The 15,935-nt window shown below is 38.7% G+C and overlaps 1 protein-coding gene across 9 annotated transcripts in view; it reads left to right on the forward strand.

Moving 5' to 3' along the window:
- The window catches only part of LOC126235854 (cryptochrome-1-like), a 460,492-nt gene that overhangs the window by 161,182 nt on the left and 283,375 nt on the right, over positions 1–15,935 (forward strand). For 3 of the 9 annotated variants that reach the window (XR_007544820.1, XM_049944722.1, XM_049944723.1), the window contains exon 10: positions 10,265–10,303. The exons of 4 other annotated variants lie outside the window; for them this stretch is intronic. Coding sequence is in view for 2 of the 5 variants with exons in the window: in XM_049944722.1 (XP_049800679.1) it covers positions 10,265–10,303 (39 nt within the window). In the remaining 3 variants the exon portion in view is untranslated. Of the gene's footprint in view, positions 1–10,202; positions 10,304–15,935 lie in introns of all 9 variants that reach the window. 2 more of the 9 variants (XR_007544823.1, XR_007544821.1) reach the window with 1 other exon arrangement.

A 15,935-nucleotide genomic window follows, 5' to 3' on the forward strand; every position in this document is an offset into this window, starting at 1 on the left:
GCATTGGATGCTCTTTAAGGCTGTTTGTAGATGATGTGGCTGTATATAACTAAGTAGCTGTGCCAGAAGACATTATCAATTTGCAGAATGACCTGCTGAGGAAAGTGAATGCAGCAGGCTGTGGCAGTTGACCCTAAATGTAAATAATGTAAGGTATTGTGCATACATGGGGAAATACATCCATTATTTTACAACTGCCTATCAGTGACAAACTGCTGGAAACAATCCTACCATAAAATATCGGGGAGTAACTATCCAAAGTGACCTTAAGTAGAATGACAACTTAAAACAAATAATAGGCAAAGCAAATGTCAGACTGAGGAAGAATCTTGGAAGTGTAACTCATCCACAAAGATGTGGCTTATAAGGCCTTGTTTGACTGACTTTAATGTTGTTCATCAGTATGGGATCCTTACCAGATAGGACTGATTGGAGAGATACAGAAGATCCAGTGGAAGAGAGGTGCATTTTGTCATGGGGTCATTTACTCTGCAAAAGAGTGTTACTGAGATGCTCAACAAAGTCCATTGATGGATGTTACTAGAGAGGTGTTATGCTCCATGAAGAGGTTTACTATTGAAATTTCGAGAGAGCCCTGACAACATATTACTTCCTTCCACATACATCTTGCATAATGACCATGACAAGAAAATTCGAGAAATCAGAGCCAGTACAGACGCTTACCAACAATCATTGTCCCTGTGTGCCAATCATGAGTGGAACAGGGTAAGGGGGATCCGTTAGTGGTACCAGAAGTACCCTTTGACACACACTGATCAGATGGCTAGTGGAATATGATGTAGATGAAGATGTAGACCATTATTATTATTATTATTATTATTATTATTATTATTATTATTTTCCCCTCTAACTGATGGTACTCTTTATGTTTGCTAGATAGTACTGTAAGCTGGACTAAAGGGTTTCAGAAAATGAATACATATTACATTTCATAGTAAATAGAGTTACTTGGTTAATTTGGCAGTTATGAGACAAATTAAGACATGAAAGGCAGTGATACTCAGGTGTTACAAAGCCACTTTTGTGTTTGGAAAGTTAACAAAAACAAATAGAAACATTCCAGAATTAACAGAAGGATGTAGAGGTTATTTAGTGTGTCGAAACACTAAGAATTTGTATATGTACTAACCTGGTTGTAGTTTGAAGTTCCTCTTTGGCACATGCAGAATTATAGTTTCATAATCTGAAATTGCTTTTGTTGGTGATCATACAGTTCAATGACATTTGAGCAAAATTTTTCATGATTTTGCATTTTTCAAATTTGACATTGAACCTTACATTACTGTTTACATACCATCAACACCAGGCTAGTACTTACATTTCTTGATAATTTCAGTGGCAACAAGTTTTGCAAACATTAATCTACCACAGATCACAGTTCTTTGAACAATAGTCAGTTATGCACAGCTTGGTATGAGTCAACAATCACTTTCAAAACAGTAAAGGTACTTAAAGTGCAGACAGGCAGAGACAGTTCATATGTGTATTGACTGCAAAAGTTTGTAAAGATATTTAACAAATGATGTTGACTGTACATATGCTGGTGACAGGTTTGTTGTATGTAGGTCTTACTTGTGTGATTACTGGGAGCAGACTGAAGATTTTTGGGTTGGAGGTATTATATAAAGTCTGGCGTAATGGTATTTTGTAATCTTGATAATTACATTGCAGTTTATAAAACTGAAAGATGAAAATTTTATAATATAGATGACTTACAGGTTCTGACAATGATTAGCTTTAACTAAAAGATAGCTGGTTAGAAAAGTAACTAAAATACAACAGTAAAATAATGAAACTGGTTAGAAAAACAGCTTTACTTACGTTTTTAACCAACTGCACACAATTACTCCACTGGTGTTTACAATGTTGGTAGCATCTCTCGAACTCAACTTCTGATATACCAGTAAAATCCCTAGTTAAAGCTGTTTGGATCTCCTGTGCTGTTTCAAAATGGTGTCCTTTAGCAACTGATGTCAGTTTTGGGAATTAAAAAAATCACACAAGCCACACAATGAACTTTGACACCAAAAATTGTCCAACAGACAATGCAGTGTGGGATGGTGCATTATCATGAAGGACCCTTTTTTGAAACCTTTTAAGAATTGATTGGTAGTAATATTGGTTTACTGTGTGGTCTGGAGGTAACCACTCATATGCCAATGCCAATGGAAACAAAGAAACACACAAGCATACATTTCACCTTTGACTTCAACACGACCAGCTTCTTTGGTCTTGGCAGTTCCTTCAAACACCATTGCGACCTTTGATGTTTTATATCAGTATCACACTGGAGAAACTAACTTTAATCACAAGTGGCAAATTGGTTCAGTAATTCTGGATTCAGTTACACTTGCTCCAACTGATCAGCAACCACAATCCTTTGTTGATTTCTTTTTTTATTTTATTTATTTATTTATTTATTTATTTATTTATTTATTATTTTTTTTTTTTTTTGTGTGTGCTGTGTGAGATTTTTGGGAACCATTTTTGGCATGAAGTTTTCTTATTCCCAGATTTCCAGTCAATTTCAAGTAAACAGTTTGGCTCTGCTAATGTTCACTCCATTTGCAATCTTTTTCAGAGTTTATCTTCCGTCAATTCAAACAAGTCCATTCACTATGGCTGTATTGTCACCTGTTCGTGCTGTTGATGATCACCCAATGTGTTGTTGATCTTCAGCATTGTTTCTACTTTCAGAAAACATTTTGTACCAACAAAACACATTTGGCCGGCCGGAGTGGCCGTGCGGTCCTAGGCGCTATAGTCTGGAGCCGAGCGACCGCTACGGTCGCAGGTTCAAATCCTGCCCCGGGCATGGATGTGTGTGATGTCCTTAGGTTAGTTAGGTTTAATTAGTTCTAAGTTCTAGGCGACTGATGACCTCAGAAGTTAAGTCGCATAGTGCTCAGAGCCAACATAACACATTTGCCCTTGATAAAACCTCATTTCCAAAAGCAAAAGCCTGCTGAAACTTCACATATGTTACAGCAGCATTCTCACTGAGTTTCACACATGAAGAGCTGGGACACTGCTGCACAATGTGTTAAGTTTTCATTGTTGTGATGAGGAGCAAACACAGGACTTCATTCTTCAAGCCGCTACTCCTGATTGAAACATTGTAGGTGCATGCCACTTGTGGCTGTGGTGGGGAAAGGCAAACATCACACACTGCCTGCAGTAGCGGGCTGCATGGTTGCCACCCTATGGGGGAGGAAATCAGTCTCATCACTTCATTGTCACACCTCATAAAAGTTCACAGTACTATTTCATAAGCATAGGTAAAGTTGCCTTGTTTAAAATTTTGTTAATTTGTGTAAACTTTTAGATAAAGGCTTAACTGAAAATCCTGGAATCTAACAAGCATAATGATGTGACTGATCTTTAATTATGAACATTTTTTAAGTTAATTAGTGTTTGCAAAACTGAAAGAGGTCACTAGAAAGAATGAAATGAGGACTTTCTAACAAGAGGTGTCAATTCTGTCAGAACTACTGATTAGGTCACACAGATTTCACCAGTACGCATTGTTTTAACTAATTTTGTTACTATTAGGGGCAGTCAAATAAAAACAAGACATGTGGAAGAAAAGTAAGTAAACTGTTTATTATCTCAAAAATAATTGCCACAACTGTTAATATATTCTTCCCATTGTGAGACAAGTTCTCTTTCTGTTGGCAAGTGGGACACATTAGTTGTGTATGAGTATTTGTTATATGTTATCTGCTTGCTGCCTTCCAACGACAGCACTATGTATTTATTCACTTGGTCCTTTCACTCTGTGGCCTCTAGCCGGCCCTTTCAGGATGAGGGTGACTTATGACAATTACAGTTGAAAAGTGGTTGTTGCAGGGGCACATTTGGGTATTCAGTCTGATGAGCCTTGTATGGCAAATGAGTTGCCTTGTAAGTTAGCTTTGACATGTACACTTCGACCTACTGTTTATAGATACTCCTGAAGATGGAGCTGAGTCCCTGAAACCTGGTAGTGTAAAGACTTCAGTCAATAAGTAACTGTACAGTTGTATCAGATGTTTTAAACATTTGCACAAATAACAGTTGTGGATGTCTCACCAACAAAAATTTATGTCACATTGTTGTTGTTGTTGTGGTCTTCAGTCCTGAGACTGGTTTGATGCAGCTCTCCATGCTACTCTATCCTGTGCAAGCTTCTTCATTTCCCAGTACCTACTGCAACCTACATCCTTCTGAATCTGCTTAGTGTATTCATCTCTTGGTCTCCCTCTACGATTTTTACCCTCCACACTGCCCTCCAATGCTGAATTTGTGATCCTTTGATGCCTCAAAACATGTCCTACCAACCGATCCCTTCTTCTAGTCAAGTTGTGCCACAAACTTCTCTTCTCCCCAATCCTATTCAATACCTCCTCATTAGTTACGTGATCTACCCACCTTATCTTCAGCATTCTTCTGTAGCACCACATTTCGAAAGCTTCTATTCTCTTCTTGTCCAAACTAGTTATCGTCCATGTTTCACTTCCATACATGGCTACACTCCATACAAATACTTTCAGAAACGACTTCCTGACACTTAAATCTATACTCGATGTTAACAAATTTCTCTTCTTCAGAAACGATTTCCTTGCCATTGCCAGTCTACATTTTATATCCTCTCTACTTCGACCATCATCAGTTATTTTACTCCCTAAATAGCAAAACTCCTTTACTACTTTAAGTGTCTCATTTCCTAATCTAATTCCCTCAGCATCACCCGATTTAATTTGACTACATTCCATTATCCTCGTTTTGCTTTTGTTGATGTTCATCTTATATCCTCCTCTCAACACACTGTCCATTCCGTTCAACTGCTCTTCCAAGTCCTTTGCTGTCTCTGACAGAATTACAATGTCGTCGGTGAACCTCAAAGTTTTTACTTCTTCTCCATGAATTTTAATACCTACTCTGAATTTTTCTTTTGTTTCCTTTACTGCTTGCTCAATATACAGATTGAATAACATCGGGGAGAGTCTACAACCCTGTCTCACTCCTTTCCCAACCACTGCTTCCCTTTCATGCCCCTCGACTCTTATAACTGCCATCTGGTTTCTGTACAAATTGTAAATAGCCTTTCGCTCCCTGTATTTTACCCCTGCCACCTTCAGAATTTGAAAGAGAGTATTCCAGTTAACATTGTCAAAAGCTTTCTCTAAGTCTACAAATGCTAGAAACATAGGTTTGCCTTTTCTTAATCTTTCTTCTAAGATAAGTCGTAAGGTCAGTATTGCCTCACGTGTTGCAACATTTCTACGGAATCCAAACTGATCTTCCCCGAGGTCCGCTTCTACCAGTTTTTCCATTCGTCTGTAAAGAATTCGCGTTAGTATTTTGCAGCTGTGACTAATTAAACTGATAGTTCGGTAATTTTCACATCTGTCAACACCTGCTTTCTTTGGGATTGGAATTATTATATTCTTCTTGAAGTCTGAGGGTATTTCGCCTATCTCATACAGCTTGCTCACCAGATGGTAGAGTTTTGTCATGACTGGCTCTCCCAAGGCCGTCAGTAGTTCCAATGGAATGTTGTCTACTCCCGGGGCCTTGTTTCGACTCGGGTCTTTCAGTGCTCTGTCAAACTCTTCACGCAGTATCGTATCTCCCATTTCGTCTTCATCTACATCCTCTTCCATTTCCATAATATTGTCCTCAAGGACATCGCCCCTGTATAGACCCTCTATATACTCCTTCCACCTTTCTGCTTTCCCCTCTTTGCTTAAACTGGGTTGCCATCTGAGCTCTTGATATTCGTACAAGTGGTTCTCTTCTCTACAAAGGTTTCTTAAATTTTCCTGTAGGCAGTATCTATCTTACCCCTAGTGAGACAAGCCTCTACATCCTTACGTTTGTCCCCTAGCCATCCCTGCTTAGCCATTTTGCACTTCCTGTCGATCTCATTTTTGAGACGTTTGTATTCCTTTTTGCCTGCTTCATTTACTGCATTTTTATATTTTCTCCTTTCATCAATTAAATTCAATATTTCTTCTGTTACCCAAGGATTTCTATTAGCCCTCGCCTTTTTACCTACTTGATCGTCTGCTGCCTTCACTACTTCATCCCTCAGAGCTACCCATTCTTCTTCTACTGTATTTCTTTCCCCCATTCCTGTCGATTGTTCCCTTATGCTCTCCCTGAAACTCTGTTCAACCTCTGGTTCTTTCAGTTTATCCAGGTCCCATCTCCTTAAATTCCCACCTTTTTGCAGTTTCTTCAGTTTCAATCTGCAGTTCATAACCAATAGATTGTGGTCCGAATCCACATCTGCCCCTGGAAATGTCTTACAATTTAAAACCTGGTTCCTAAATCTCTGTCTTACCATTATATAATCTATCTGATACCTTTTAGTATCTCCAGGATTCTTCCAGGTATACAACCTTCTTTTATGATTCTTGAACCAAGTGTTAGCTATGATTAAGTTATGCTCTGTGCAAAATTCTACAAGGCGGCTTCCTCTTTCATTTCTTCCCCCCAATCCATATTCACCTACTATGTTTCCTTCTCTCCCTTTTCCTACTGACGAGTTCCAGTCACCCATGACTATTAAATTTTCATCTCCCTTCACTACCTGAATAATTTCTTTTATCTCGTTATACATTTCATCAATTTCTTCATCATCTGCAGAGCTAGTTGGCATATAAACTTGTACTACTGTAGTAGACATGGGCTTTGTGTCTATCTTGGACACAATAATTCGTTCACTATGCTGTTTGTAGTAGCTAACCCGCACTCCTATTTTTTTATTCATTATTAAACCTACTCCTGCATTACCCCTATTTGATTTTGTATTTATAACCCTGTAATCACCTGACCAAAAGTCTTGTTCCTCCTGCCACCGAACTTCACTGATTCCCACTATATCTAACTTTAACCTATCCATTTCCCTTTTTAAATTTTCTAATCTACCTGCCCGATTAAGGGATCTGACATTCCACGCTCCGATCCGTAGAACGCCAGTTTTCTTTCTCCTGATATCGACGTCCTCTTGAGTAGTCCCCGCCCGGAGATCCGAATGGGGGACTATTTTACCTCCGGAATATTTTACCCAAGAGGACGCCATCATCATTTAATCATACAGTAAAGCTGCATGTCCTCGGGAAAAATTACGGCTGTAGTTTCCCCTTGCTTTCAGCCGTTCGCAGTACCAGCACAGCAAGGCCGTTTTGGTTAATGTTACAAGGCCAGATCAGTCAATCATCCAGACTATTGCCCCTGCAACTACTGAAAAGGCTGCTGCCCCTCTTCAGGAACCACATGTTTGTCTGGCCTCTCAACAGATACCCCTCCGTTGTGGTTGCACCTACGGTACGGCCATCTGTATCGCTGAGGCACGCAAGCCTCCCCACCATCGGCAAGGTCCATGGTTCATGGGGGGGTATGTCACATTATACTTTATAAAACTTGAGGGTGAAAATTTAATATTGAAGATGACTGTATGTCGCAGCAGTGATTTACTTCAACTAGAAGATAGCTAGATAGATAAGTATAAAAATTTTCAGTATTATATGATTAGCACACTATATACCTCGGCGGTGGATTATCTGTTTTTGTGTAAAGTTGCCACATTGAAAATTTTGTTATTTTATGAACCTTTTTAATTAAAGCCTTAATTGAATGATGAAGGGCATTATCTGGCTCAGGAAGAGTGGGGCAATAAAAATATAAAGTAAAATCCTGGAATATGACAAGCATAATGGCTCAGCTGGTAAAAGTAAATTTGGGTGTGAATGCTCTTTAACTAAGAATTTCTTGTAAGTTAATTAGTTTTTAGAAAATAGAAACAAGACACAAGAAAGAATGAAATGAGAACTTTCTAATGAGTGGTGTCAATTTACTCAAAACTGCTGATTACCTCACATGAATTTCACCATTATATGAGGTTCACTCAAATGAAACCTGGTCATTGTATCTACTTTTGCCTTACACGTAAGATGGCACCATGTAACTGTAGGTATGATGGCGCCATCTGTTGGTAGAGAGGCTAATGTGTGCGCACCATTTGATGTTGCATAGAGCCACTGTGGTTTCATGACGAAGAAAAGGTGGTTACAGAAGTTATCGTCCACTACTGAACATGCAGGTGAGTAAGCAAGAACAATGAGGAGTGGTTCAATTTTTGGCGGTGGAGGGAGTTGGAGGCTGAGGAATGTATCGACAGATGAAGGCTGTGTGTGATGAGTACAGTCTGAGTTGTTCAAGTGTTGTGTGATGGTGCAAATGATTCCTTGAGAGGCGCAAGTCACTGGAAGATGATGCTTGTCGTGGACAGGCTCATTGTGTCATCACATCCGAAGTGGTTGTGTAAGTGAATGCTTCAGTCTTGGACAACTGCAGAATCACTGTGGATGAGATCCATTGATTACTAGGTATTAGCATGGGCACTGCCCACACCATAATGCATCAACATTTGAACTTTCGAAAAATATGTGCGCAGTGGGTTCTCCCCTATCTGACCGCTGAACAGCGCAATACTTGAATGGCACTGTCTTTGAGTCATTTGGAACATTATCATAAGGAGCAATAAGGCTTTCTGTCGCGTATGGTCACAGGTGATGAAATATGGTGTCAACATTTTGAACCGGAAAGCAAGCATCAGAGCAAGTAGTGGAAACATGCGACTTCACCACCTTCAGGGAAATCAAAGGCCATGCACACCAGTTCTGGTAAGGTCATGATGTCTCCCACTGCCTGTTGAGTTCCTGGAATGGGGAACCACCATCAATGCCCAGCTTTATCAAGCCACTTTACAGAACCTTAGACGAACCATCAAGTCATAATGCCAAGGCATGTTGTCCAATGGTGTTATCCTCCTACATGATAATGCCTGCCCACACATGGCCAATGTGGTGAGGATGACATTGCAGCAGTTTCAGTGGGAAACGCTGGAACATCCACCGTACAGTTCCAAACTTTCACTGTTTGACTTTCATATGTTTGGATGTCTAAAACAAGCTATTCATGGACATCGATTCACAACGGACAATGAAGTGTGTGACTGGGTCCAGGCCTGGATCCGACAGCAACCTGCTAGCTTCTTCAAGGATAGAATCGACCAGTTAGTGTCACAATGTGATAAAAGTGCCAACAGTTTTGGTGACTATTTTTGAGTATGTGTACTGTGTATAACTACATTTTTGAGTTAATAAAATCATTACCATTACTTCACACTTGTGACTAGGTTTCATTTGAATGCCCCTTATATGTTGTAATTACTTTGATTAGTGATTTCTATTAATTAACATGGTTTTCAGTAAATTAAATATACCTCTATCGTCAGCAGTTGGTAAATTCTGATACAATTTATGAAATTAAATTAAATACTACATAAATAAGAAATTAACCATTTTGAATATGTACTTGGCATATGCCCTACTTATAGAAGTACAATCAGCTTAAACACTAAGAAAAAAATAATTATTAACAGGAGTATAACAACAGAAACAGGAATAGATACAACTTGCTATGTTTCAAGTGCTCTTTTAAATTATGTCCTTTCACATCGGTAGCTCCTTCATTGAATCTATTTTCTTTCTTTTCTCATTTTTTAAGGACCACAAGGAAGACAACAATGTTTCTGATAGTGTACGGAGTTTCAGTTACATAGCAGTTATATAGCATATATTGTAACTTTTATTTCTGAACTATAATTACTTTTGAAAACATTTGTAGATTTGTATCATAGAACACCAAAATGTTGAAGGGTGTGTAAGGTTAACTGCACAAGATGTGACTCAGCAACAAAAGGAAATAAACTACTGTACCATTTTAGTATCACATGTTGTATTATTTCACACATAATCACACATTCATAAAAGTAACAATGGACTGGTTGGACACTATAAGAGTAACTATGAACGATGATTAAATCTAATGGGGGATTTTATAAAATGTTTAAATAACATGAAGGTGAGGGTTGAGTACTGTTACATGCAGTTTTGCCATACAATACACTGAAAAAAATAGAAGTTTTCAATAACACATTGAAAATCTCTGCTGCAGCAACTAGACTTACATTGTATTTATGGTAATTCAGTATGAACCATATTGTGTTAGTTACTGAAGGAACTAAATACAAAATGAAATGAGATTAAAGAAAGGTTTGCAGAAAGATTCATTATTTTCTGTTTTTAATCACTTCTTTTAATCTCAGCCATTTTTCCTCTACATTTCAGCAAAATTTTCATGGCAGCAGATCAACCTCTGTTTTAAATGAAATTTTTCAACAATTTTGCAGGCAAGGAAGATATTACTTCAAGCGCATGTAAGGTTTTAGGTGAGCAAAAGATTTATCCAACATGTCATCAATATCTTCTCAAAAATCCTACATATCTTCCTAGGAAAGGAATGCACCTACATTCATATTAATATAATAAGTACTTTTCTATCAAGTTTGCTAAATGTGAAACAACTTTCTTAGTTTTTGTGAGTAATCTTTTGTCTTATTCAAAACTCTCCAGTATGTCCTTTCACTAACCTGAATAATGTATCCCCAGAATCTTTATTTTGTTATGTTATTTCTTTATTTATCATTGATTTTGAGATGTATTTTGTTTTGCATTCTCATATTTTACTGTTTGTTACTTTCATCTGTAACTGAAAAGATGATAATCTCTCTGTAATCATCTGGAAGTTATCATTCTAACTAGTTGTAGTACATAAACAACATAAGCTACTGCATTGTTTGGACAAACAAGAGTAGAAATATTGTTATTCTCATCAAATACATGGCATATTGTTTTGACACTGACACTGGCAGTTTTGTCTTAGAAATGAACTACTACATCAACAAAACCCATCCAAAATGCATTTACAAACAGTTAATTTCTTACAAAGTTTAGTTTGTATCAGGTTTATCTGCAATATACATAGGCAAGATCATTCACCAAGTTGTCATGAAAGAGAGAGAGAGAGAGAGAGAGACTTCGAGGGTTCTGTTTGGGCAAGACTACTAGCAGCAGTGGGTGTAAAATTGTAATTTGATTCTTCTATTGATCACCAGACTCACTTTCTGATGTATCTGAAAACTTTAGAGAAGACTTCAGTTCGATAGTAGATAAGTTCCCCAATCATATTGTAATTATTGGTGGAGTCTTTAAAATCCAACGATCAGTTGGTAAAATTACGGTTTTTTCAGTGATGGGCTTGACAGGGGATTCTGTGAAATGTTACTAAATGCCTCTACTGAAAACTGCTTAGAACAGATAGTTTGGAATCCTCTCACGATGGAAATATATTAGATCTAATGGCAACAAATAGACCTGACCTCTTTGAGGATGCCCACATCAAAAATCGTATCAGTGACCATGAGGCAGTTCTGACAACAATGATTACCAAAGTACAAAGTCTATTTGGAAAGTAAAGAATGATTGGTCGCAAAATGGAAACCACAATGAAGATGTGATGAAACTTTGTACAGAAGTGTTGGACAGTGTCTCTAGTATGGGCCTAGATAGCATCATGGTTGGTTGGTTGGTTGGTTTTGGGGAAGGAGACCAGACAGCGTGGTCATCGGTCTCATCGGATTAGGGAAGGATGGGGAAGGAAGTCGGCCGTGCCCTTTCAGAGGAACCATCCCGGCATTTGCCTGGAGTGATTTAGGGAAATCACGGAAAACCTAAATCAGGATGGCCGGACGCGGGATTGAACCGTCGTCCTCCCGAATGCGAGTCCAGTGTCTAACCACTGCGCCACCTCGCTCGGTATAGCATCATGGTGCTCTTCTCAGTTCTGAGCACACAGTGAGCACATAAGACACCTAGAAAATAGTGTCTTTGCTAAGTATGGATGCCTGCCAGGCAATTTCACCCAATTTCATGCAACCCCACATAACGTAACTGGCACGAATTTCATCTTCATGTCACGTTTCGGCTGCACACTGCAGGGGCAATGAAAATGCTCCTGCAATGTTTATGGTGGGAAGTGTTTGATCACCTGTCATACAGCCTGGGCTTGGCTCCCTTGATTTTCATCTCTGCTCCTATGAATGGCTGACTGTGAACACAACATTTTGGCACAGACAACAAGCTGTAGTTCAGTATTGTCTGAAAGCCCAGGAGGCTGCCTTCTGTATTGAGAACATTGGAAAGTTGATACAATGCTATGACAGATGTCTTAAGTAGGAGTGGCAACTTTGTAGAGAAATAGCTGGAAGGTGTAGCTTACTGTTGCAAATAAAACAGTTTTGATTTTCACCATTTCTCACCCGACTGTTCCTTACTTTCTGAATAGCCCTCATACAAAGGGCATCTAATACAAGAATAAAGATATATCTGTTCAATAAACTATATAAAACAGTAGTATTTTGTCTCAAAGGTTAAAAGAGTAGTTGACCGTGCACTGGTTAGATACATACCCAAAAGAATAGTTCATAAATGAAGGGAATCACTGTAAAAAATTTCTAAAGAAACGGAGACTACTGCATAATAAGTATAACAAATCTTAGGCCTGTAGATAGAGAGATGCTAAAGGAAACACATTTGGCTGTCAAAGATAGCAGTGCATGGAAGAATATTGCTAAACAATCTTTCACAAAACCGAAAGAAATTCTTGTCACACGTAAAGGCTGTTGGTGGCACCAGAGTTAATGTCAATTACCTGTAGATGAAACAGAAACTGAAGCAGAGAGTAGCAAAGCAGTAGCAGAAATGCTTAGCTCTGTTTTCAAGTACTGCTTTAGAAAGGAAAACCCAGGAGAGGTTCGCCAGTTTAATCATTGTACAGCCGGAAAGATGAGTGAAATGAATGTTTGTGTCAGTGATGTTGAGAAACATCTGAAATCATTAAAATTGAAGAAATCTGCTAGACTTGATGAAATCACTGTCAGATTCCATACTGAATTTGCAGCTGAATTAGCCCCTCTGTTAACAACAATCTGTTGTAGAGCCTTTGAACAAAAATATGTGCCCAGTAATTGGAAGAAAGCACAGGTCACAGCCAGTATAAGAAGGGTAGTAGAACTGACTCACAAATCTACTGTCCAACATCCTTTACATTCATTAGTTACAGAATCTTAGAATACATTAAAAGCTCAAACATATTGAGGTACCTTGAAGAGAATAACATTCTCCATGCCAACCAGCATGGATTCTGAAAACATTGACCTTGTGAAACCACTTCTCACTTGTTTTCATATAACATACTGAAAGCTTTGGATTGAATTTTATTATTTCCGAATTTTATTATTTCCGAAAAGCATTTGACTCATTGCCACATCTACACTTATTATCAAAAGTATGATCACATGGGGTATTTGTGACTGGATTGAGGATTTTTTGGTAGGGAGGGTGCAGCAAGTTTTTGAATGGACAGTCAACAACATATGTAGAAGTACTTTTGGATGCTCGCCAGGGAAGTGTGTTGTGCCCCTTGTAGTTTAATGACCTTGCAGACAATATTAATAATAACCTCAGACTTTCTGTATGTGATGCAGCTATCTACAATGAAGTGCAGTCTGAAAGAAGCTGCATAAACATTCAGCCAGACCTTGATAAGATTTCAAAGTGCTGTGAAAATTGGCAACTTGCTTTAAATGTTCAGAAATGTAAAATTGTCCACTTCATAAAACAAAAACAAAAAAAAACATGGTATTTATAACTACTGTATTGACGAGCCACAGCTGGGGTCGGTTAACTCATACTAAATATCTGGGTGCAACACTTTGTAGGAGTATGAAACGGAATGTGCACGTACACTCAGCCATGCATACAACGGGTGGTACACTTCAGTTCATTGACATAATACTGGGGAAATGTAATCAGTCTACAAATCACCTGTGTGAGCCATCCTAGGATACTGTTCAGGTGTGTGAGACCCATACCAAACAGGGCTAACAGGGAATATTCAGTGTGCACAAAAAGGGACAGCATGAATGTTCCCAGGTTTATCTGACCCATGGGAAAGTCTCACAGAGATGCTGAAGAAACTGAATTGGCAGACTCTTGAAGATAGACATAAACTATCCCAAAACAGCCTACTTAAAAGTTTCAAGAACCAGCTTTAAATGATGACTCCAGGAATATACTACAACCATGTGCATATTGCTCCCGTGGGTAGATTATTTGCAGCACTCCATATGAAGGAAACAGGAAAAAAAAAACTAATAAATAGTACAATGGGATATACTCTGTGTTACCTATAGGCAAACATACAACAGTGTAGGAAAAGATGGATTTCTACTTACTGTAAACAAGACACAATTAAAAGACATTTATGTAAAGCTTTCGCCCTCAGCCTTTATCAGCAAAAGAGAAACACACACCTTTCATACGTACAGGCAAGTGCATGCACACACACACACACACACACACACAGAGAGAGAGAGAGAGAGAGAGAGAGAGAGAGGAGAAGCAATTGGTGTATTGGATAGGAATGCAGTACAGGCACTGGTGAGCTCATTTTGGCTGCAGGCACAGGTCTTTGTGCACAGCACAAATGATTGAAAGAAATGGATTGGGAGGGGCAGATAGAACAGAAAAATTGGAGACTAGGGAAGAGGGTTTGGGTATAGGATGAGTGAACTCATGGTCCTGGGGGAAAGGTGGAGATAGATGTGGGGCAGGGGCTAGTGGAGATTTAGGCTAGGAAAATTACAGATTCTCTGCCTCCTCCCCTGGGGCAGGGCATCTGATAATCTACCTGCCCTCACCACCTTTCTTCCCAACACAACCCTTGATCCCAGAGTGGAACTTCAGCAGTGCCACATTGTAGTCAGGTGAGACAGTGTGTGTGTGTTTGTGTGTGTTGAGAGAGGTGGGGGGGGGGGGGGGGGGCACACACTCATATGCACAAGCACTCTATTGTACTAAAAAAGGTTTTGTCCCAAAGCTAGCAGAATCTTCAGGCTTTTTGTGTGCCTTTTGATAACTTAACTCCTCTATTGTTCAATGCATTGTTACGTTTACTCCCTAAATTATTTAAATTCCACCAGTACTTTCTGTTACTATATATACAGTTATCAATGTGAGCTGACTAGCAGTAGTCATAACTTGCTATCAGTATAAGGTATAGATGTAGCCTGCAGCAGCTGCTTCTGCCAATTGACGTAAAATTTGACACATTCCACATCCTTCATGATGGGATTTGTGTAAGACGATGAGTGAACAAATGAATGAAATAATTTTTATTTTTATTTCATTAAAAATTAGTACTACCATATTATATCCATGTGCTTTATTTTCAAGCTTGATTCCTCATGTCCTGAATTCTGGGCCACAACAAAGAATGGGAACTACTTCACAGTCAAAGTAATTGATAATACGATATAAAAAGGGACTTCAAAAAGTAATTTACACTTTATTATGGCAGGAGAAGCAACTTTCATTGAGTGCTCCACTACATTTCAAAGTGACAGAGATAAATGACACTATTTTTGAACATAATGATGAGCTGTCTGTAAACAGTGGTCAGAACTACCAGTCACTTAATTTGTCACTGCTGTGTGAACATCCTCATCACTGGAAAATCTCTTCCCCCCCCACCCCGGATGTTCTTTCAGGATACCAAAAATATTGGTAAATGGATTTAAACCTGTTGAGCACAGAAACAAGGTCATAGTACTGGTGTGAAAAGATGGAAATTGCATGGTGCAGGATCTGGACTTCCTGGTCAGCATCATCCACTTGTTTGTGGCTTCTGTCAAATTGTTGGCATCGTTTCACTGTGCCTGGATGTGACATTGCATTTTCTTATGGCAATGTGCCACTTTCTGCAGCCTCTACATATAAATGAAGAGTAAGAATATCATTGTGTGTAGAAATGATCTTTTATTTGAGCCATTGTTTGAAACTTAAGCAAATGGACTGACACCTTCTGTACTGCAGACCGTGATAGTTATGTCTGGTATAAAATAAAGCATCTATTTTATTTTATTTCAAAGTGCAGAAGTTATGGAAAGGTGCTTGCTCTGG

This window comes from Schistocerca nitens, chromosome 2 (assembly GCF_023898315.1).
Source record: "Schistocerca nitens isolate TAMUIC-IGC-003100 chromosome 2, iqSchNite1.1, whole genome shotgun sequence".
Taxonomy (NCBI): Eukaryota; Metazoa; Arthropoda; class Insecta; order Orthoptera; family Acrididae; genus Schistocerca; species Schistocerca nitens.